Source organism: Mixophyes fleayi, chromosome 1 (genome assembly GCF_038048845.1).
Source record: "Mixophyes fleayi isolate aMixFle1 chromosome 1, aMixFle1.hap1, whole genome shotgun sequence".
Taxonomy (NCBI): domain Eukaryota; kingdom Metazoa; phylum Chordata; class Amphibia; order Anura; family Limnodynastidae; genus Mixophyes; species Mixophyes fleayi.
In genome coordinates, this window is record NC_134402.1 from 298,988,614 (window position 1) to 299,013,045 (window position 24,432).

At 41.2% G+C, this 24,432-nt stretch overlaps 1 protein-coding gene across 2 annotated transcripts in view; it reads right to left on the reverse strand.

Annotated features, from left to right (window-relative positions):
- Positions 1-3,042: 3,042 nt before the first annotated feature.
- HSD17B3 (hydroxysteroid 17-beta dehydrogenase 3) overlaps positions 3,043-24,432 on the reverse strand; it is a 71,570-nt gene continuing 50,180 nt past the window's right edge. For both annotated transcript variants that reach the window (XM_075191861.1, XM_075191854.1), the window contains 7 exons: positions 24,219-24,286; positions 22,529-22,564; positions 11,062-11,096; positions 10,311-10,392; positions 4,870-4,935; positions 3,468-3,617; positions 3,043-3,333 (listed from right to left, as the gene is read on the reverse strand). In XM_075191861.1, the coding sequence (XP_075047962.1) occupies positions 3,235-3,333; positions 3,468-3,617; positions 4,870-4,935; positions 10,311-10,392; positions 11,062-11,096; positions 22,529-22,564; positions 24,219-24,286 (536 nt within the window). In that variant the 3' untranslated portion in view covers positions 3,043-3,234. The remainder of the gene's footprint in view (positions 3,334-3,467; positions 3,618-4,869; positions 4,936-10,310; positions 10,393-11,061; positions 11,097-22,528; positions 22,565-24,218; positions 24,287-24,432) is intronic.

The following is a 24,432-nucleotide window of genomic DNA, read 5'->3' on the forward strand; positions in this document are numbered from 1 at the left end:
ATCTGTTTTCATATAATGCCAGGCTACAAAGGGCTTATTCTAATTTGTGGGAGGGAGGAACAGCTCAGGTTGAGGAGAGGACGGGTCAGGATAAGAACATGTTATTAAATAAGCTTTATATTTATAATTGAGATATAGTTTGAGAGATTAAAATTTTAAGATAAGTCTAGGTAAACATAAGTAGCAGCCTTTTCAGTTACATAAAAAGTTGCATACTCCCAATATTACACAATTAGGCTACAGATGTCCTATTATAGACACACAAACAATTGGCAATATCACACAAGCCCCTAGTGAGTCAAATCCTTGAGCATAACTCACAACTTTTTAAGTTGGAGTGACAGCGCATGATGAGAAGGTGACACGATCACACACCACAGGGGCATTTCCAATCCCTCCAAAGTGCTGGGCTGCCCCCAGCCCCCATCATCTAAAACCATCCATTCAATGATGTACGGCCAGTCGTAGGTGAGAGCGGCACTAGTACACTGCTGTTCTGCTTTATAGAGAAACAGTGAAGGGGACATACCTCCCATCTTTCTGGCCCATGGGACAAATCTGTTATAATCAGAAGTGGGATACAGCCCTCAAATCGGGTCTATCCTGCCTAAATCAGAACAGTAGGGATGTATGCTTTTGTCAACCACAGCAAATTAAACACACAGCCTATTATGGAAAGGGAAGGGTTTGTAAGTCCTTTATGTGTTTTGCTTGTAGAGGCTAAAGTTCAGATTATGAGAGCTGAAGTCCTGCACAGGATTTGAACAGGCAGGAAAGGGAATGCAACTGGCTGGATTATGGGTGGGCTACCAGAGTGGTCACCTGAGGGCCCCCACACATCAAGGGGCAACCACAAATATTTCCCACTGACACTCGCTTCCCCCATCTGGTTCAGCAGCGCGGCATGCAATGTACTAAGATAGCCGTGTCTACACTGCTCTCACTCTCGTTATGCAGCCCTGTCCCCAATCCTTTGTTAAAGAATAAAGTGATGGAGCCCTTCCCTGTATGTATGTAGCACTTGGAGAGAACGCAAGACTGTTTTAGTGTGGGGAGCAGAGCGGATGGCTGACTGAGTGATTTAGGGTTGTCGTAGTTAGATCGCGTCACCCTCCACCTGACACCAACTGTGATTGGCTGGCAGATCATGGTGGGTGTCCCTGACATGACTTGAACTAACTGCAGGAAATTTTATTTGCAGGGCCGCCACAAGTTAATTGCCCTGGAAGCCCCACAAACACTATTCTGGCCCTGGTGTACTAGACATTACAGAGACAGTGTACAGGTGAATCTGTTGGTAAGAAGAAGAGGTTAACCTGCAGCAAGGTCTGTACATCAGTAGAATGTGTGTGTTTTTGGAGTGGTGCCTGATGTATCGTGTGTTGAGATTAAGCATAAGCAGTGTTAGGGAGAGGTGAATGCCAAAGTGTATGGTAATGAGTCAATGACAAGTCCCTACAATGTTGCTACTTTGCTTTCATATACACAGTAGAAGTAATGTTTGTCTTAGAGATGTATGATGAAGTAAAGAATCTGAGCAAACACAATCAGAAATGGAAAAAGAAACTGAAAGCCAAAAAGTTAACTTTAATATAAAAACAGCATAGTTTTTTTTACAATGGTCAAATAAATATTATAATAAGGGTTTGTTTTGGTAAAAAGATAAATCTAACCAGAGGAGGCAGGACAACATCTGATCTGGCAGGCAAACAGAAAAAATGGACAGTTTTAGCAGCATGTCACAATGGGAAATGCTAAAACACATTGGGTCTGGTTTACTTTATGTGGGTGTGGTTTTACACAACAAAAGAAATACAGGCAAAATTGTTATTTCAAAGCGCTATAATCAGACAACATAGCCACATCTGGCCAGTATTCAATGCAGAGCCTATTCTAGTGGCCTCTGTAAAATTTATAGAGCATCCTAGTGACCACTATTCAGTATAGAGAGTGTTGTAGTGACAGATACAATATCGAAAACATTCTACTGACCTCTACAGTACAGAGAGATTTCTAGTATGCAATTTAGAATTCAGAATGATTTCTAGTGACAATGCAAGATGCATTCTAGTGACTACAATTTATACAGAGAACAGTCTAATGACCAATATGCGATTCAGAGAGCATTCTAGTGACCTCTATACAATACAAAGAGATTTACAATGAAGATAGCTATCTAGAGACCTCTGTTTAATACAGAGGGTGTTCTAATGACCACTACATCTTTTCGAGAGGATCTTAGTGATTGATATATAATACAGAGAATATTCTAGCATCATATTGGCCAATATACTATACAGAGAGCATTCTAGTGAGTGATATGCAATACATAAAGCATTTTAGTGACTGATAATACAAAAAACATACCTGTGTCAGATAAACAATTCAGAGGCCATCCTAGTGTTTGATATACAATATAGACGGTTCTAATACCTACTATTCAAAATACAGTGCAGGCTAGTGACCACTATACAGTTCTGGAGACTACTACACAATGCAGGCCCACAAAGATCTGGTGGCTGTACAATGTACATCATGTCACAATGCAGAGGAAACATGACTGTCTAGAAGCCATCATACCCACTAGACGGTTCAAAGCATTCTGTTTTGTGAATAGGTCTGTCCATTAACCAGTCACTCTGATGGTATCTCCGGACATACTGATTGGTGAACGGCAAGCGCTATACACCTATCAGAGTACAGGGCCAGTCCTGACTGATAAGGAGACACTTGCCTGGGGTAAATGTGCCACCGGCCATCCTGTCTCTGATTCTAAATAACAAGATATTATTGCTGAATAATGATGAACTATAATTTAAAAATGCTTGCATAGAAAGCCTGTAAATTAATATGCTTATTTGAATTTTACATATACTACAGATGTACAATTAAATGAAGAGGATATCAAAAGAATGTAGGTGGTTTGTGAGGTGGAAGAACCACAGCTCTGGATACTGGGGGTATATAAATGCAAATCTATAAACTAAGCAACACAGAAATACAGAAATATATATAAAAATTATAGAATACATTTAATGCACAACATCTTAAAGCATAGATTACAAGAGAGGTTTATGGATTTATGTAAGTTACAGCTATTTCATGATTTCATTGCTCCCATCTTGCCTCTTTAAGATCACTAACTTATGTCAAGGTAATATCAGGGTTCAGAGCTGAAAGTCTTACACACAAAGTATTTTCTCCATTATACTGTCCAGTTAGACCATTTCTGTTTTATTCTTTGTTTTGTTTTCTGTTAATGATGTGCAGGCAAAATTCTTGTACTCTAGTACTATGGATCACCCACAGTGGAATATGGTTAATGATACATCCCTATAAGATAAAAGCAAGAATAGATTTATAATGTAATTCAGTTTCTTGTTTTTAGGTGTTTGCCAATTTATGTCAATTATATAACAACTATGTAAACCAAATGCTCAGCATGCGCAATATTAAAGTGCATTTACCAAAGCAGCATGTGCAATGCAGCCAAACGTCTCACTTCCTTGTGCAACGTGATTTAGTGACTCTCTTACAAAGTCCCTTGAAGATTTGGTTATGATGTTTGTTGATGGATTTTTTGTCATTGGAGTGGAAACACCATATGGAGTAACTGCCTGAGAGGAGGAAACACACAGTTTAAATGCACAAATTAAGTTGATAATATGTTACAAAAACTGTATTGTATTACAAAGGAATCTTCTCATCCTGGTGATAGAGAGTTGTGACTGGAGATGAGTACACATCTTATGTTTTATTTCCAAATTAATTTGAGCTGATTATCCAACGCTGTTATTGACTCTTTTCCATTAATTTTGGTCTGAATGGAAGAATCAATAGGTTTGAGACAGAAACATTCAGTTTTTGACGTCCCTTCCTTTTCATGCTATGTAAAGGCATAGCCAAAATTACTTGGCAAATATTACAAACATCCGACCATGTTTGTCAAAGGAGGAGCTACCAGAAGAGTAATCACTATAGCTGAGAATTCATTGAAAATGGTATGAAAATGAAGCAAAAAACATTTTTTATTAATTTACTATTTTTAATTTAAGGGATAGCAGTTGGATATATGGAATTCACTTTATTAAACATTAATCATTGATAAAGTCACTTATGTGTAGTTTAGTAGTATTAATAGTATTATCTTAATGGACAAGCATGAGATATATTAGTCTGCAAATGATTTTGAGGCCTTACAACCAAAGAGCTATGAATTATGAAAATAAACAAATTGTTTCACTAATCCCTACTTATGACCATGCCCAGAAAATGAATGTTCTGCAACATGGAATAATATACACTTTGTTGACCTCGCATGGGAATGTGTTGAGAAGTGCCAGGTCGACTTGAACATTTTTTATAGTACAAACTAGTCCAAAGCAAATGCTGTGCAAGTAATGAAAGTGGTACCATTTTCAATGTCACCTCAGGCAATTGAATTGATTGGTCCATGCTTGTAGCTAGTAAGTCCTTCTCTGCACAATCTTTGCATTGTTTTATGCATTGTGATGGAGAACAATGCTGCAGATTAATCAGTCTGGTTTTGATGGTTGTTATGTTATAAGAGAATGACCTTTTACAATAGCCATAGATGACCCATGGATGGTTTTCAGTGCTACTTTCAGAACATCTGAAACACACCACTGGTCTATAATGTTTTTTTGCAGTGTTTATCAACAAGGCTTGAAGTTTTTCAGTATCTATAGTCAGTTAAGTTATATAATATAACATGTAATATAATTTATATAAACAATTAAATTAAACTGTTGTGCATATATTTACACAAAAAAACAGAAAGTCTTATAGTTTAATAATATTTCCATACAAAATATGTATGACTAGACAGATGTCTTCAGAACATATTACCTGTATAATAATTCCTTTGGATTTATACTCGGCTTGAAGGGCTTTGGAAAAAGTTGTAACAAATGCCTATGAAAATAAAGTAGGAGATGCATTAAAGTTTTACGCCCATGTACTTGGCAAGAAAGACCTTCCCAGCTATATATACAGCAAACCATACACAGCATACAGATTCCTTATCTAGAATGTTATTACACTTATGTAATTAACAGTCATGTATGGCGATTTCTGGATGGACGATCTGCTGCTGATTCAACAATAGGGTTTTAAAATTACAAATGAAAGTTTATAAATATAGCCACCTGTGCTGAAACTGATGGGTGACCAAATTAGTGCTTTATAAAGGAGTCTAATTTTTCTTCAAAAGGTTAGTATCACATTATGTACTAAAATTCCACCGAAACCTTGTCCCAAAAGATAACTTGCCTGGTCTGACACTCAGGCTACCCTGTGGGTCCCCTGACATCATCCATAAGGCTATGGTTGCTCTGCTCATACCTAAACACTGCGGCTGAGTGCTGTTGAACAACATGCCGCCTGTCTGAAAGAAAACCCTGTAAATGGATGAGAAGATAGTACGGACGATTTTTCTATTTTTAAATAAGCAGGTTGATGTCTACATACAACCCACTGCCAACAGGTGCATATAGGACCGAGCTGAGCAACAATAAGTGAATGGAAGAGGTTGAGGTATTAGCAGAGCTGGATTAAGGCTCTGGGGGGCCCGGGGCACTTAAAACAGAGGGGGCCCTATGGTGTGATATGGCTATAATTTTATACAAATACGCAGGCAATATTATGTTCACTAGTATTAAGTGCACGCAGCTCCCCCTTCACAAACAGAGAAGTATGAAGCGGGACATACCTCCCAACTGTCCATTCTGACTAAGTGGCACAGTCACCCAAATTCAGGACTGCCCCACCAGATTCAAGACAGATGACAGACTATCCTGTTTTCTCCTACATGTTATTTCCGCTTTCTGTTTTTGCAGCCTGCACCCAGACAGCTCGTCCTCCATCATGTCAATTGACCCATATAATTATCAAATTATCTTCGCATGTGTATGTATATATCGGTCATCCCTTCCATCCTAGTCCAACCAAGCATTAGCAGGCGTGGAGTGTGGCAAGGCAACAGATGCTAATGTCTGTGACAGCAGTTAGCATGAAGGTGTCTTATGTCATTTTTATTTTGTTTGCTTAATATTAACATACAGGGCCTCGCCATGCATTTGCATATAAAGTTAGTGTATGTCCAGAGGAGGGAAGCTAATGGAATGAGTGGCAGTAAAAAGAGGTGGTAAATTGTGGTTGGCAGTGTCCTGATAGGCAGTGCAATTGTCCATGTGGTTACAGAAAGTGAGACATTAGTTAACATCCATGGCACGATTGTAACTTTACAATTTTACTGTGTCATTTTCTTCAATCTCTTAAGATGCCAACTTTTTTAAATGCGACTTTTCAGGGGCAGGGAGAGAGGGTCCACAATTAAAGCTGCTATAGAGAAAATAGAAAATCGAGGTCTTAGCACCACATCCTAACTCTCTGTTCTACACTTGTATCCCCACGTCCCCCTCCTGAATCCCCTTCTTCATCTTGCACCTCTATCCCCCTCAAACACATTTTCTATCTTCCCTCTCACTCCTCATTCTCCACCTACTTAGCATTCACATTGCCTCCTCAATCCTCTTCTCTGTCTCCATCTTCACCTCATTTCCCTCCTCATCAACGTGGTTCTCAACTACCACCCCCCCCCCCAATTCTCATCTATCCCCTCAGCTGCAGATCTTCACATACCTTAAGCCTGGAAGGCAGAGCGGCTCCTCATCACAGTCACAGTTTTGCGACAGCAGCTGTGTCATCATTATGCCCAGAAGGCTTAAAAAAAATTAACTGCATACATGCATGGTATCACTATAATACCAGCGCGATGGCACCTTAGGCGAATAGTGCCGACTAAGCACTTAAATGGAGGACCCTGTGCTGTCCCCTGTATACCGGCATTTGGGGGCAGCAGCAAGAACCATGCAGAACCTGGTGCATCCCAGGGCCCTCCCTTAATCCTACTCTGGTGCTAGGGACTCTGCAAAATGCATAGGTACCTCTCAGAGCACTGCCATAGGTATGCCAGACTGGTCGTTGACTACACACCTAATTGATATGGTAAGAGAAAAATGTACAGCTGCCGCAAGACACTTTTTGCAATGCAATGCTATTATTTTAATATTCCTGAGATATCTGCCAACATTATATTTATCACCCAAATTATGAAAAGAAGTACTACTTGAAAGTTATTATGATATAACTGTTAAACTGCGGTCACATCAGCTAATCCATCATGGGAAGCAGACACAACACATCACAACCAAGTCTATGCAAAACTAGGTGATAAGGTAAAATATAAACACATATATAAGATCGCTGGATGTAATAGATATGAATATTATAACAGGTACTTGTAACACCACTGTATAAAATGCATGTAATATAACGCCATTGGGTATAAGGCTGTATAAGACTATAAGCATTGACACATCCTGCATAATGCGCATCCTGCATTATGACGCATAAAGCCCACAGTATGACACTTAGGGGCATATTCAATTGACGACGGGATCGCCAAAAACCCCGCGCTCTAAAAATATTACCGTTAATACGGTAATTACTCGCTGAATTTCAGCTCGCAGCTCCCTGCGCTGCGAGCTGAAATCCAGAAAGTAAATTACCGTATTAACGTTATTTACGCGCAGGATTACCGTATTAACGGTAATATTTTTTGAGCGCAGGACTCTCGGCGATCCCGCCGTCAATTGAATACCCCCCTTACAGCGCTCCCAGGGGGCTCGTCTAGGTTGTCTACAAAAGAAAAATCAATGCTTCCTCTTACTAAAAGGCTGCATATTAAAATTACCATTGATACCGCCCATGAAAAATTGAAAAATACCATTAACACTGCACATTAAAACTAGCAATGATACCGTATATGAAAACTACCATTAATACCACACATTAAAGCTACCATTGATGCCGCACATGAAAACTACCATTGATGCCGCACATGAAAACTACCATTGATGCCGCACATGAAAAATACCATTGATGCCGCACATGAAAAATTTAAAAATACCGTTGATGCCGCACATGAAAACTAGCAACGATACTGCACATAAAATATAATATATATACATATATATATACACACACACACATATATATATATATATATATATATATATATATATATATTATACATGACTGAAATCTAAGCTTTAAAACAAGTGGCTGGCTTCAGTATTACTTTAATAATGATCAATAAAGTAGAGGATTCTTCTATAACATACCTATTCCTATTCTCTTCATTACCTCTTTAAATCAATATAAACGGTGTAATACGGTGGTTCCCAAACTGTGCGCCGCGGCTCCCAGGGGTGCCGCGGCGCTGTCACTGGGGTGCCGCGGGCCAGCAATAAAAAAAAAAAAGGAACACATAAACTTACCAATCCGCCGGGAGCCGGGACTCAGCAGCCTCCTCTCTCCCGCAGCTGTCACTGAATATCGACGTCAGTGACAGCTGCGGGAGAGAGGAGGCTGCTGGGTCCCGGCGCCCGGCGGATTGGTAAGTTTATGTGCTTTTTCTTTTTTTTATGGCTGGGAGAAGCGGAGGAGGACAGCGGGAAGCGGAGGAGGACAGAGGGCAGTGAAGGAGGGCAGAGGAGGACAGAGGGCAGCAGAGGAGGACAGCGGGCAGCAGAGGAGGAAAGCGGGAAGCAGAGGAGGACAGAGGACAGCGGGAAGCAGAGGAGGACATAGGGCAGCAGAGGAGGACAGAGGGCAGCAGAGGAGGACAGCGGGCAGCAGAGGAGGACATAGGGCAGCAGAGGAGGACAGCGGGCAGCAGAGGAGGACAGAGGACAGCGGGAAGCAGAGGAGGACATAGGGCAGCAGAGGAGGACAGCGGGAAGCAGAGGAGGACAGCGGGCAGCAGAGAAGGACATAGGGCAGCAGAGGAGAACAGCGGGCAGCAGAGGAGGACAGCGGGAAGCAGAGGAGGACAGCGGGCAGCAGAGGAGGACAGAGGACAGCGGGAAGCAGAGGAGGACAGAGGACAGCAGGAAGCAGAGGAGGACAGCGGGAAGCAGAGGAGGACAGAGGGCAGCAGAGGAGGACAGAGGGCAGCAAAGGAGGACAGAGGGCAGCAGAGGAGGACAGAGGGCAGCAGAGGAGGACATCGGGGCAGCAGAGGAGGACAGCGGGACAGCAGGAAAGCAGAGGGGGACAGCATGCAGCAGAGGGGGGCAGCGTGACAGAGGGCTGCAGAGGGGGCAGAGTGCCTGGGGGCAAAGGGGGCAGAGTGACAGAGGGCAGAGGAGGGGGACAGAGGGCAGAGGAGGGGTACAGAGTGACAGAGGGCAGAGGAGGGGGACAGCGTGACAGAGGGCAGTGAGAGGTGACAGAGGGCAGAGGGGGCAGCGTGAGAGGGGGCAGAGTGACTGGATGCAGAGGAGGAAGTGTGACAGAGGGCAGAGGAGGGGGACAGAGGGCAGATGAGGGGTACAGCATGACAGAGGGCAGAGGAGGAGGACAGCGTGACAGAGGGCAGAGGAGGAGGACAGCGTGACAGAGGAGGGGGACAGCATGACAGAGGGCAGTGAGAGGGGGCAGTATCAGAGGGGGCAGCGTGAGAGGGGGCAGAGTGACTGGATGCAGAGGGGGCATTTTTGCATACAACTAAATAAGTATTTCTGTCCTGACCTAAATACTTATTACATTTTTTTGACCCAACTACTTCTAAAACAGGACTGCTCAGTAATTATTTTGGAGGGGTGCCTTGAAAAAATTTGGAGACTCTAAGGGTGCCGTGAACTGCAAAAGTTTGGGAACCACTGGTGTAATATATATTTAAATGAACTATTATTACAAACTAAGATTGGCCAGTTAAGTTGTGACTCACCTAGGAAGCCACGATCAGCACACTCTTGTCTCTTTCACAGTGGTCCTTGCCTGGAAGGAGCTGCTGCCACTGCGCATGCGCAGCAGCTCCGTTTCGGCCATATTAGAATGTACAGCAGCCGTGGTGCTGCTGTACATCTGGCCCGCTGCCAAGGATTTTTATCTGTGTGCGCCTGCATCAGGGGGGCTCCCACAGCTGCACAAGCAGGAGAAGATTCGGATCAAGGTGATCCGATCAGCGGACGGCAGGCGGCAGAGGGCCCTCTTAGAGAGGAGGGCCCTGTGCCCCCCCCCCCTTAATTCGGCCCTGGGTATTAGCCCGAGTGACGGACTCCAGGTGAATAACCCTTTGGAATCTGGTTGTAGCTTTAAAACTGAGAACATTACACTCTAGCTAAATTTTTAGTTTAGGGTGGAATTTACTGTAATATGTATATATACTTGATATACAGAAGTCTCATATATTTTATGCTCTAATTAATTAGTATACTTACTTTGGAAGCAGAATAGATAGCATACAGTGGGCAAGGAAAGCTACCAAAAGCAGAAGATATATTCAAAATAAGACCTTTTCTCCTGGAACAAAAATGAACAACGTTTACCAAGAATGCACAAAACAGTGATTTATGTTTTATCTTGTAAAATGTTTATATATTCTATATTGCGGTTACAACATTGTTATCTAGGTTAAAGGAACTTAGAAATTGTTGGAGTAAAGGTGACATATACATGACCGGTTTTGTCTCTCCTTCTTAGTGAAATCATGTAACCAACTAGAATATTTATCATGAAAAAGTAATAATGAATTACAGACTTGCCATGCACAGAAGAGAGGAACACACAATATGGTTGACACATGTACGACAAAAATTAAGAAACTAAAAGAAGATTACGAGGGAAGATTAAAAACTACAAATGAACTAAAGCAAAAAAATAAAAAATAATAAAGTTAAAGTACATCATGAACTGCACTGTCACCACAAAACAGCTACATTTTCCACAAAATATGTTTTACTTTTACACTCATTGCATCCAAATGTCTGGCACAATTATGCTTTAGCTTCAGTAAATTGCTTTGGTTGGGGACATCCATAATGTGCTATTTTGTATTAATGTACTATTATTGGGAAGGGAGGGTATTTAGTACAGGGGCTATTTACATGAAAAAAATAATGTTTTCATGTTCGCATGGATCACATATGATGTATGTGTCTATTGTAATTTGGAAAATAATACACATCTTACCTTTGTTTCATTTGTTTTAATATTATTCTTGTCATCTAAACAAACAAAAATGTATTATGTTAACATATTACTAATTTTCAAGATATACACAATAAATAGTTATTCATTTAATTGACTGTATTTTATTTTTGAATGTTAAAGTCTAAACTAGAAAAAACTCCATCTCAACAGGATTTAACAGTTACTCCACTGCTGCTCTTTGCAATTACATAAAATGTGTACTTAACGGATATGTTAAAGTGCTTGTTTCATATCTCAAAAAAATCACAATACTTTTTTGATGAATACAATTCCTTACAAATGGCATTTACACTCTTAACAAACTTTTTTGTTGTGGTTTTTTCTTGTACAGATTCCATTTACTACAATGTGGGTTATTTATTAAGAATTCTTAAATATGTTAGTTTTTACTTAAACTATAGCAATCAATCAGGTATATGCTTTCATTGTCTATTATGCACTAGACCAACGGTTCCCAAAGTGTGCACCGCGGGGTGCTGGAGTGTTGTCCCAGGGGTGCCGCGGTGCTGTCACAGGGGTGCAGTGGCCAGGAAAAAAAAAAAAAAAAAAACTTAACAATCCGGTGGCGCCCGGAACCCAGCATCCTCCTCCCTCCTCACTGAATAGATTATAATACTAACGGTAATTATGCGTAAATAAATAATGATATTGTATTAAAATACATATACTTTAATATGGTGTTAGTCCCCCTTTTGCAGTGATAAGTTTCCACTCTTCTTGGAAGGCTTTCCACAAGATGTTGGAGTGTTTCTGTGGGAAATTATGCCCATTCATTCTGTAGAGTATTTATGAGGTCAGGCACTGATGTTGGATGAGAAGACCTGTCTTGCAATCTCTGTTCCAGTTCATCCCAAAGGTTCTTCTACACCGAACTCATTAAACGATGTCTTTGTAGTCTTTGTTTTGTGGACTGGGGCACAGTCATGTTGGAATAGAAAAGGGCCTTCCCCAAACTGTTGCCACAATGTTGGAAGCATAGCATTGTCCAAAATGACGGTATGCTGAAGCACTAAGATTGCCTTTCACTGGAGATAAGGGTGAAAGGCACCAGGATGCACTATGGGAAGAAGGCAAGCTGGCGGAGGCAGTGTGATGCTCTAGGCAATGTTCTGCTGCGAAAACCTTGGGACCTAGCATTCATATGGATGTTACTTTAACACGTACCACCTATCTAGACATTGTTGCAGACCTAGTACAGCCCTTCATGGCAACCTTATTACCTGATAGAATTGGCCTATTTCAGCAGGATAATGTGCCCTGACACACTGCAAAAATTGTTCAGGAATGGTTTGAGGAACATGTCAAAGTGTTCAAGGTGTTGATTTGGCCTCCAAATTCCCCATCGTGCATCTGTGGGATGTGCTGGATAAATAAGTCAGAGCTATGGAGGCCCCAAATCGCAACATACAGGACTTAAGGATCTGCTGCTATCGTCTTGGTATCAGATACCATAGGATACCTTCAGAGGTCTTATGGAGTCTATGCCTCAACGGGTCAGAGCTGTTTTGGTGGCCGTTATATGGGGATAGTGGTGATTGTGATATTAATAGATAATGCTGAGATTGAAGTAATGTATGGATATTATGGGGACAAGGACTGCAATATTATCTGAATAGAAATATACGGGATCAGGAGTACGGGGCAGGGACTGATGTGAATGAGTTCTCCGTACAGCGCTGCGGAATTAGTGGAGATTATATAAATAACTGATGATGATGATGATGATAGGAGCATAGTGAAACCAGGATGGTAATATTATGACAAATGAAAACATTAGAAATTATTAATAGTATTGTAGTAAATAGATTGCTGTGCTATTTGCAGTTGAGCACATGCTGAGATTGATATGATTAGGGTTGTAATTGATGGATTGAGTCTGAGATAGTTATGCTGAGATGATAATGAGCAACATGGGAATTATTATGCAACATAGGAATTGTATGTACACACTGCCTTAGAAGTCATATAGGCAGGGTCACCATCAGGGGGGTACGGGGGGTACTGTTGTACCGGGTCCGGGCTCACCAGGGGGCCTGGTACAAGAGCGCAACACATACTTTTCTGGGGGCCCGCTGTCTTGCAGTCCGCTGGTCTCCGCTACTCTGTCTTCAGCCTGGCTGTCACCGTGACAGCCAGGCACCAGGATGCGATCGCAGGGGTGGAGGAATCATTCCCCCTGCGATCATGTGATCTGGCTGTCACGGTGACAGCCAGGCTGAAGACAGAGTAGCGGAGACCAGCGGACTGCAAGACAGCAGGCCCCCAGGTAAGTATGTGTTGCGCTGTTGCTCATGGGGGGTGGCACGGGGGGCCCATACTGGGCCCCATGATTTCTGAAGGCGGCCCTGCATATAGGAGACACAAGAATAGATAAATTAATGTTAACTCGGATATTGTACCACCTATGTTGAGCTGTTATGTGTTCTGTGTGTAAGATTATGTTATTGAAAATGTATTGTGGCAAGTGCCCACTACTGCTGAAGCACACGCAAACAACTTCTTCCTTTCTATGCAGTTTTATTGTCAGGATGGTAAATGTTTTGACACCGTATACTTTCACAGCAATTATGGAGACTAGCTATACATAGACCAGCTCTCTCTCAGGACCAGCCAGCTACCCCAGCGTTGGTCTCCGTGCACAAATGATACAAACAAAGCTTTTATACCTGATACTCCTCCCCAAGCCTTAGCTTGATGGACAGGTGACACACCCACCTTCTCTTTAAAAGGAAACGCCCCATCACTGGCTCTGTTTGCACTAAAGAGACACACCCTGTCTGTTTGCTGAGAGGAAGGATGTCTCTATCATGTAAGTTAACCAAACTTAAACTATTGTTTGTTACACATAGGTCTTTACATTCAATCTAGGTGCATTGCGGCACAAATGTTTTACTTTACTTCCCTGCTTTCTCTGCATATTGCCATCTAAATGCCTCCTTTTATTACATATCACTCCCCCTAGCGTCTCCAAGTAGGGGGACGCGGACTTCACGAGGAGCGCATATTTTCGTGACAACGCATCTGCATTTTTGTGTAGAATTCCAGGTCTATGTTCTACTGAGAACTTGAAAGGTTGCAGTGCCAAGAACCAGCGGGTTACCTTGACATTTACCTCCCAGTTGTTCTGCATCCATCTCAATGGTGCATGGTCTGTTATTAAGGTGAACTCTCTGCCTAGGAGATAATAGCGCAGAACTTCTGTAGCCCATTTTATGGCGAGACATTCTTTCTCCACAGTGGCATGTTTTTGTTCCCTTGGAAGCAACTTACGACTTAGGTACAGGACAGGATTTTCTACTCCATTCTTCTCCTATGACAAGACTGCACCTAAGCCAACACCAGAAGCATCAGTTTGGAGGAAGAACCTCCGGGTAAAATCCGGTGCTTGTAGCACTGGGGAGGAACAAAGAGCTAACCAAAGATCAGACCAGGCGGTTTCTGCAGAGTCAGACCAGGTTAATCTATCTGGACAACTTTTTTTAACATGTCTGTTAGTGGAGCAGCTCTAGTGGCGAAGTGGCTTACAAACCGCCTGTAGTAACCGACTAAGCCTAAAAAGGTTCTTAACTGGTCTTGCCCAATTTTTGACTGCCTCCACTTTATCTAGCTGGGGTTTTACATGCCCTCGACCAACAACGTACCCCAAATATTTGGCTTCTCTCATGGCTATGGCACATTTCTCTGGGTTAGCTGTTAACCCTGCTGACCTTAATGAAGCTAAGACCGCCTCAACTTTGGCTAAATGTGATCCCCAGTCAGGGGTATAAATCACTATATCGTCCAGGTAAGCGGCTGCATAAGCTGTGTGAGGTCGTAGCAATTTATTCATGGCCCTTTGGAAGGTGGCAGGGGCCCCATGCAACCCAAAGGGTAGGACTTTATATTGATAGGGGTGGAAAATGCAGTCTTTGGCTTGTCCGTGGAAGTCAGGGGAACTTGCCAATAACCCTTTGTTAGATCAAGGGTTGTCAAATAATTGCTACCAGCAAGATTTTCCACTAGTTCATCCACACGTGGCATCGGATAGGCATCAAACTGCGACATACTGTTTAGGCGCCTAAAGTCATTGCAGAACCTAATTGTCCCATTGGATTTCGGGACAAGCACAATGGGACTATTCCACTCACTAGTGGACTCTTCAATCACATCTAACTGGAGCAGCTTCTCGACTTTCTTTCTCACGTCTACCCGTCTGGCTTCGGGAATACGATACGGCTTCTGCTTTACAATGACTCCTGGCGCAGTGACAATGTCATGTTCGATTAAGGTAGTGCGCCCAGGAATGGAAGAGAAGACATCCCTGTTCCGGCGAATCATTTCTTCAGTCTGTTATCTCTGCTGAATGGACATAGCTGGCTCTATGGGCACTTCGGACTTTTCAATGGCAGTACTCACTACCTGAGTAGAGGTTTCCCCATCATGCCAAGGTTTAAGGAGGTTAACATGATATATTTGCTCCTCCCTTCTCCTACCTAACTGGCGGACTCTGTAAGTGACAGGACCGACAGCCTCTAGAACTTCATATGGACCCTGCCAATGGGCGAAAAGTTTGCTTTCCTGTGTGGGAACCAGGACTAAGACCTTGTCCCCAGGCTTGAAAGATCGAACAACAGCACTTTTATCATAACTTTTTCTCTGTTGTTCCTGAGCCTCTTTTACATGTTGCTGCACAATGGGCCCTATCTTTCCTAGCCTCTCATACATTTGGGACACAAATTGTACCATATTTGGCTCCCTGGGACCTTGCTGCTCCCACCCTTCTTTTAAAATATCCAAGATACCCCTGGGCTGTCTCCCAAACAATAACTCAAAGGGACTAAACCCTGTTGAAGCTTGAGGTACCTCACGGATGGCAAACATCAAATAGGGAATAAGAGTGTCCCAATCTTTTTTCTCTTGAGCCACTGCTTTCCTGAGCATGTGCTTTAATGTGCGGTTAAAGCATTCCACCAAGCCATCTGTTTGTGGATGGTATACAGAGGTGTGAAGCACTTTAACCCCTAGCAACTGGCACATGACCTTCATTAGTTTAGACATGAATGGAGTACCCTGATCTGTGAGAATTTCTTTGGGTATTCCCAAGCATGTAAACATCAATACAAGTTCTCTAGCTATGGTGCTGGACTTTATGTTTTGTAGGGGAATTGCCTCTGGATACCCGGTTGCATAGTCAAGCACCACTAGTATATATTGGTGCCCACGTGCGGATTTTTCCAGCGGCCCCACAAGGTCCATAGCTATCCATTCAAAGGGAACTTGTACTATTGGTATTGGAATGAGAGGTGCCCTGTACATGGGTTTGGGACAGGTTCTCTGACAAATGGGACAGGACCGGCAATACTTTTTGACTGCCATGTGTACCCCGGGCCAGTAAAACCTAAGCAGAACTCATTCCTGTGTTTTATCCTCCCCTAGGTGTCCCCCACAGACATGTGTGTGTGCTGCTTTTAACACTAGGGTTACATGGACCTGAGGAACCATTAATTGTTCTACTTTTTCCCCCTGCACATTAGCAACTCTATACAGGAAATAATTTTTAACAATAAAATATGGTATACCTTCTGCAGGCTGGGCGGCTTTCGCTACCCCATTTACCTCAGGCACACTTTTAAAGGCATGTTCCAAAGTGGCATCATTAAGTTGGTCTCGAGCAAAGTCCTGCAGAGGAAACAAAATTGGTATTGCGGACCAGTCCGTATCCTCACTGACAAGCGGGGTGGGCTCATCTGCGACATCACCGACCAATGCTAGTTTGGACTGTCCATGTTTCCCCGCAGGTGGATGCTTTTGTGGAACTCCTGCTGTGACTCCCAGGATGGCATTCCGGTTTGGCGGTTCACAAAGATCGATGTCCAGATGTTGTGGATCTTTAGGCGGTTCCTTCAAGACCGGGCCTCCGACCGTTGCATGAGTTGCCGGCATGTCCGGCCGGATCCGCTCACCGAGGACATCATTAAATAGTGGGAAGTCTCGCCCCAAAATGAGTGGATATGGGAGTTTAGGTGCTATGGCAGCTTCCACCATAACAGTTTTGTCTTTGAGTGTGACTGGTAGTATTGTTCTTTCATACTCCTCTGTTGTGCCATGTACGCAAAGAACCTTCACCTTGGGCAACCGAGAAATTATGGTTTCGGGTAAGGCAGAGCTGGAAACCAATGAGAGTTCACTCCCCGAGTCAACCAAGGCCAGAACAAGGTTCTGGTTGATTTGCACAGTCACCCGAACAAACAAGGACTTCCTGATGTGGGACTCATGGTAAAACAGCTTGGAAAAGCTGCCCGATATGTGCCACGGAACAGTCCATGGGTTCGGGTAGTTTAGGACACTCTGCCTTAAAGTGGCCTGGCTCACCACATTCAAAACACTTCAGATTAGACGGCTTTGCACCTGCCCCTCTGTCCTTAGCAAGGATTGTCAAACCTGGCTTTTGGCGTGGCAGCGGCTTTGGCACAAATGCAGGTTCTTTAGTCATTTGCTGTAGCGCACAAAACCTTTCTACCACGGTGACAAGCTCTTCATAAGTTTGTGGGTCTGATTGCAGAACCCACCTTTGCAAATCGCGGTTCAGCCCCTGGATGCAGTGATCTATCGCCAGAACTTCAATAATCCGAGAAGGCGAATTCTCCTCAGGCTGCAGCAATTTCTTTAAAATTTTAGAAAACTCAGCCACTTGCGCTCTGACCGGTTTTTCTTTATCATAGCGCCATTGGTGATAGCGCTGGGCTCGGCCTGGCCCGGAAACTCCAATGCGAGCCAATATCTCTGACTTTAGGCACAAATAATCAGAGGTCCGTTCCTCATCTAGATCCATATACGCTTGCTGAGCTTCACCAGTCAGATATGGCGCCAGCCTCTCAGCCCAATCTTTAGGAGGCCATTTTGCCCTTTTTGCAAGTCTTATAAAGGACATCAGATATGCTTCTATGTCATCACCTGGCAACATTTTCTGGAGAACAGGACCAAGTGGTTCATTTCTGTCATGTCTCACCTGGCTTAACTCTTGTCTTAAGAGCCTTGTGTTTTCCACCTGTGCCTCGGCAACTCGTAGCATCTGAGCTTGCTGCTGTTGCTGCGCAGCGGCCACATTCACGAGGGTTCTCAGTACTTCCTCCATGTTGACGTCTGCGCGTGTTGGGTAGCGGAAACTTGCTTCCCGGAGTATCCCACTCCTGACACCACTTATGGCAAGAGCCCACTACTGCTGAAGCACACGCGAACAACTTCTTCCTTTTTTATGTAGTTTTATTGTCAGGATGGTAAATGTTTTGACACCGTATACTTTCACAGCAATTATGGAGACCCTAAACGCTAGCTATACATAAACCAGGGGGTAAATGTATGAATCTCCGGATTCTTCATCTCCGGCGTGTTCAGCCTCTTCAGCGCTTAAATTTAAAGCGGCGCTGCATTGTAAAGGGAAGTTTCCCTTTACAATGCAGCGCCGCTTTAAATTTAAGCGCTGAAGAGGCTGAACACGCCGGAGATGAAGAATCCGGAGATTCATACATTTACCCCCAGCTCTCTCTCCGGACCAGCCAGCTACCCCAGCGTTGGTCTCCGTGCACAAATGATACAAACAAGCTTTTATACCCGATACTCCTCCCCCAGCCTTAGCTTGATGGACAGGTGACACACCCACCTTCTCTTTATAAGGAAACGCCCCATCACTGGCTCTGTTTGCACTAAAGAGACACACCCTATCTGTTTGCTGAGAGGAAGGATTTCTCTATCATGTAAGTTAACCAAACTTAAACTATTGTTTGTTACACATAGGTCTTTACATTCAATCTAGGTGCATTGCGGCACAAATGTTTTACTTTACTTCCCTGCTTTCTCTGCATATTGCCATCTAAATGTCTCCTTTTGTTACAGTATGTTATAAGTTAGAAAATAATATATATATAATATACAGACACATATACAATTTGTTATTGTGGGTTCCATACAGCATTTGTGTTGTACATTATTTTGTATTTTACATTAAAATGGGAAGACATAACATAAGGGAGGATTAAATGAGGTATCTTAGTAAGAGTGCAGTGATAACAAATGTATTGCAACATCTTTTATGTTATTATGATGTGCTGTACACAAACGCTTTTACAGTGCCGATTAATATGTTGTAAATAAATGTACAGCATAAGGCGAAGACACAAAACATGAACCAGTCACTGTAGAAATCTTAAAACAGTAAGATGCTGTCAACCATAACTGTCCTTAACCATTTATCCCAAGTGAACCCCCTTCCTCTTCTGGTTCTAGAAAAGTCTTTTGTTTGTGTGCTGCTCAGATGCTGTTTTAGGTATCAGCCATTTTGAAGTTCTTTCCTTTACAACCATCCTTTCTGCTGGAAACAACGCCAAGAAAATTTTCTCCATGATGTTCAGTGATAGCTGTTGTTACCAAGGTGGTAGTAAATATTACCAAAAGAGGAACAGAGATGGCAACAGCAATGACAGTTGAGCTCATTAGGACTAGCAGTAGAACTGAAGTGGTATCCAGTAGATCTTCAGAACAACCCTGTCTTTGGTGTGTACTTTCCCACTGCCTTCACAATTTTTTTATCTGTTTGAAGTTCGTGGGAGGATGATTTTGTGGGAGGTAGGGTACAGAGCTGATCTAAAATACAGACATCTCCAACTGCCGCCAGCATGTCCGTATTTCCTGGGTATTTGAACACCTACAGTGTTTGGGTAATGACAACTGCATAAGCAACAGAACTGATTCATCAAGGAGCGTAAATGCTGATTTTGTGCATATCGTACGCATATTTCAGCTGCGCATGCCCAGAACTGGACCATACGTAACTAAACGCAGCTCCATTCAATTCATCTTATCATATGCAAAGGACACTTACTACAGCCTACGATTTCTGGGAGGGAATGGGGCGGCAAGGGGCATTTGCCCGTTGCCAATGTACAGTAAAGTTGTGATAAACTCAAGCTCACCCAGCCATGACCAGTTCAAGCTTTGGGTATCTCAAAGGTATGTGTTTTTCTGCCATATCTCTTGAACCAACTACAGGGCTAGTCTAAGTTCCAATTACTAGTATGACAGTCTTGTATGCATGCTATAAAAAGTGTTTGCAATCGGGAGCAACTGTAAAAAAAAAGTATTTTATGTTCAGCAGACATTTAGAACATACTAATAAATGTATTTCACGGAGAAAAATAAATATTTTTTTTTTTTAAAAAAAAACATGTTTAGTTATTAATGCTTATATCTTTAACAGGTGACATTATTTGAATAGTTTCTTTTCCCTGTGTGTTCTTTTGCCAATGTATATTCCACATAGGCATTGGATGTATTCTGCAGTGTCTTGTGTATTAGAGCAGAGCAGACCTATACCCAAATTCATCAGTGCACGTATATTCAGATCTGTTCCTTGTTGCATTTTTTGTATTTATGTGCTTTTTAAAACAAATGCATGCTGCGCTCATTATACGTGCCTTTATGAATCAGGCCCAATGTGTTCTGGGTTTATTATAGCACTAAATTAAATAAAAAGGGGATGTGACGATATGGCTATTTTGTACAATGGAGAAAACCTACTCAAATCTCTTGGGTTCCAATAGGTTGGGAGTCACATTAGGGCTAAAGGATATATAAAATAAAAAAAATAAGCAAGGTATGCAATTCTGCTGTGTACTAAGTGACAACAGAACAAAAGGGAAGACAAAGGTTAATATAGTCAGAGGTCGGGTCAGTGATCTGTAAGAGCTCATGACGCAAGTTACAATCACAAATAGTAGCATTTACTGGTAATTCCCCTTTAACAATCCTTGGACAACTGGGAGTACCAAAGGAGCTATTGGCGTTTATTATTATCATTTATTATTTATTCATGTATATTGCCAATCCTCATCTCTGCTTATGAGGCTGAAATAAGATCACTATACTAACAAAAGTTGGGAGACAGCTTATTACCCTATCTGTACTTGCTAGACATATCCACCTAGTACAATACTTTAAGAGCATTCATTACTTTAAAAAAGAATACTTCCCAAGCACACCACAAGATGCATACCTATTTGCCCAAACAGTGCCACCTCACTACATAATGAAAAACGGAAACGTTAGCATAAATAATGGTGCTGCTTATATATCTAATTGGCACCTATACTAAAACAAATTATTGCCAATGTGTGTTTCTAAAAATACTCAAAACATATACATTTTTACAACATGAACATTACTCTTTTAAATTCATTAATCAATTTCACCACATTGTCCATTGTACATTTTCTGCAGATTAATTTTAATTCGGCCTTCAAAAAATTTCAATTGCGTGTCATGAAGAAAAATCCACTCTAATGTATGAAGCATGTTTCATTCTTTATGGCATCTGACCACAGCATTTAGTTCAACACCAAGCTAATTGGCACCAATCGAGGGGTACAAATTAGTTTATTATTTTGCACACAAATTAAATACTGGCTGTTTTTTCAACTAGCATACAAATACTTAGCTTTATTTTTACACTGAAATGTAAAGTTGATCTAGAACATGCCCTACCCCAACTATAAATCTGTCCACAGATTTTAAATTTACCTCCCCCTCAAATGTAACATGGTTTTGCCCAGGTTCAAAGCTACTCTTTTTTATTGCATTACTTTCCTTAATGACTCAGGCCTAAAAAGAGTAACTGGATCCACTCAGGTTAAGTAAATGATTTGGCAACTACATTAAACATTGGGTGCCCTTTCATCTACATCATACCCATAACAGCAAGATTATCCCAACAGTATACAGTCATACATACAGAAATGCATAGAGATTCAAGGGAAGGGATTCAAGGGAAAATTAATAATGGACACAGAAGTGTTTACAAATATAAATGAGGGTTTGTTGGTCCTCCATTGCTATTTCTACATTGGTCCTGGAAACAGTGAGAGAAGAGGCTTATCTGTTTTGTTAGGTTGTCCGGAACAACTTTTGGGGACAAAAACCTCCAGAATAGGTACCATTCCCACAAGTTCCTTTTGCTGGTGATGTCATCCTTTTAGGGAGTGCAGTTTCCCCCTCTCCACTGAGTGCAGTTGTTTTCTTTTAAAATCTATTATATCATGTCTCATGGCATACCAGCACTTGTAAATCCATTTAAACTATATCTAATAAAGCAGCTACATTACATTCTAATAGATCTGGTTTATGTTAATACTGACAAAATGTGAGAACGATAAATTTAATTAGGCTCTTGAATAATAAATTATAATGATACTAAAAAGAAAAAAGTGAAATATATGGTATTTGAATCACAATATGATATATTTAAAGTGAGATATATAACATTTAAATTGCAATACATTCCGTATGATGTGGCAGACATTTTTAAGCAATATTGTATGTGTTGTTTAGCAGCATAAATATGTTTTAAAATTTATATAATAAACTCAACAGATGCATGAATGAAACAAAATAGCTTTTACATGAGGATAGTACTTACCTTAACTGCAGAAGTGACATTGCAATTAATCAGACTCTAAGTGGACAAAATAATTAATAGGCATTATTCTGTGTGTACTTTTTTCAATAATTTGCATTAATAGCATCCTCTATTCTGATGCCAAGTTATGTATATCAATAGATTGTGTAGACTAAAGGTTAGCCATAAGTATATACGTATGAATTACAAGTTTTAAGAGTAAAAATCCCTTTCATGATCATATACTTCCATATAGACTACTGCTGTATAAATACATTCTAAAAGGATTCATCATGGAATTGCATACAATAAACATGATTATGTATTGAAATTCAAATTGTTTAATTTTTCCCAACTAGAATTTATCAATTTTATTCTTCACTTTGCTGTAAAAACCATTCATTCTCCTTGAAAAGATTCAGGGGTATATTTATCAATACCCCTTCTATAACAAGATTTTTTTATCGCTGCAAGGAAATCTGTTATCGGGCAATTTATTAAGAAAATGTTATTGGGGCAACTAAGGAATGTTGCGTTTCAGTCATACCGGATGGCAGCGGTAGGAGGGGTACCAAGCCATTCCTGGGATCCTATGTGCAAGCTTGAGCCAGTCTGATGGCTCTGGCATGCACACTGTAACTGGAAGTCTGGACTGGCTTCCAGTTCTACATACTATAGAGAACAAAATACAACTAAAATAAAAAAAATAGAAAAATAAGTGTAATAAAAAACCCAGAAAAAATACTTAATTTTTTGATGACTTTAATCGAGGAGAAGCCATAAATCCTGCAAAACTTCACTTTTTCCCAGGATTTAGGACTTATCTAGCTAAATAAACCCATCAGTCTGAAAAGTTTCATCTCTTCTTATACAACGTATTGAAAAATGACATATTAGCAGACTGTTCTGACGTTCCTCTGCCTGTCTGCTTGTTTTATTGCCTACATACTTTACAATATGAAATGATTAGAAGTTATTTAATTTTATCTGTATGTAAACAAAAAGAGATGATAGATGATATACATGTAAATAATTTATGTTTGACTTCTGCAAGGAAGTCTCCATTCTGGTCAGGTTAAATCTGTCTATACTATTTATATAATATTCATGCAGCATAGCATTCTTGGGGCTAGATTTATTAAGCTGCGGGTTTGAAAAAGTGGGGATGTTGCCTATGGCAACCAATCAGATTCTAGCTTTCATTTCTTTAGTACCTTCTACAAAATGACAGCTAGAATCTGATTGGTTGCTATAGGCAACATCTCCACTTTTTCAAACCCGCAGCTTAGTAAATCTAGCCCCTGGTGTTTTGTGATACCATTATTATTTTGAGTTATGTTATAGCAATTAGTATAGATGAATTCCTTTTCTGACTACACCACTACTAATGAGACTTAAATATTATCACACAGTCATATCATTATCATTATTATTACACAGAAGTATACATCGAGGAAACCATAATACATATTTTTGTTTTATGTTTTAGAAGGATATCAATATTTCACAGCCAGTATGTGTCACACTAATAGAAATAGTGTGCAACTATAGGTATCATAGGGATCAGACTCTCTGAAGACATGTACATTTAAAGGAAAGCCTTCATGACATGTGATTTCATAGTATACTATCTTTGAAGTGTCAGTCATTTGAATTTTTAAGATATAATGGCAAGTCCACAAATCTTAAAACATGCGTTAAATTACTGCACCTCATCGTTGTCTGGTCCGGTAAGAAAACAGCATGGATGAGGACTGGGGAGCATTCCTACATTGTTAACTGACAAAAGAAATTAAAAACATGTATATTAGAGATTTCAATGCATTCAAAGACTAATAAGATCTAATGAAAATTTAAATAAGATTCATTGATAGATTTATCAAACCTTCTACAACAGAAAAGTGGAGGTGTTGCCCATAGCAACC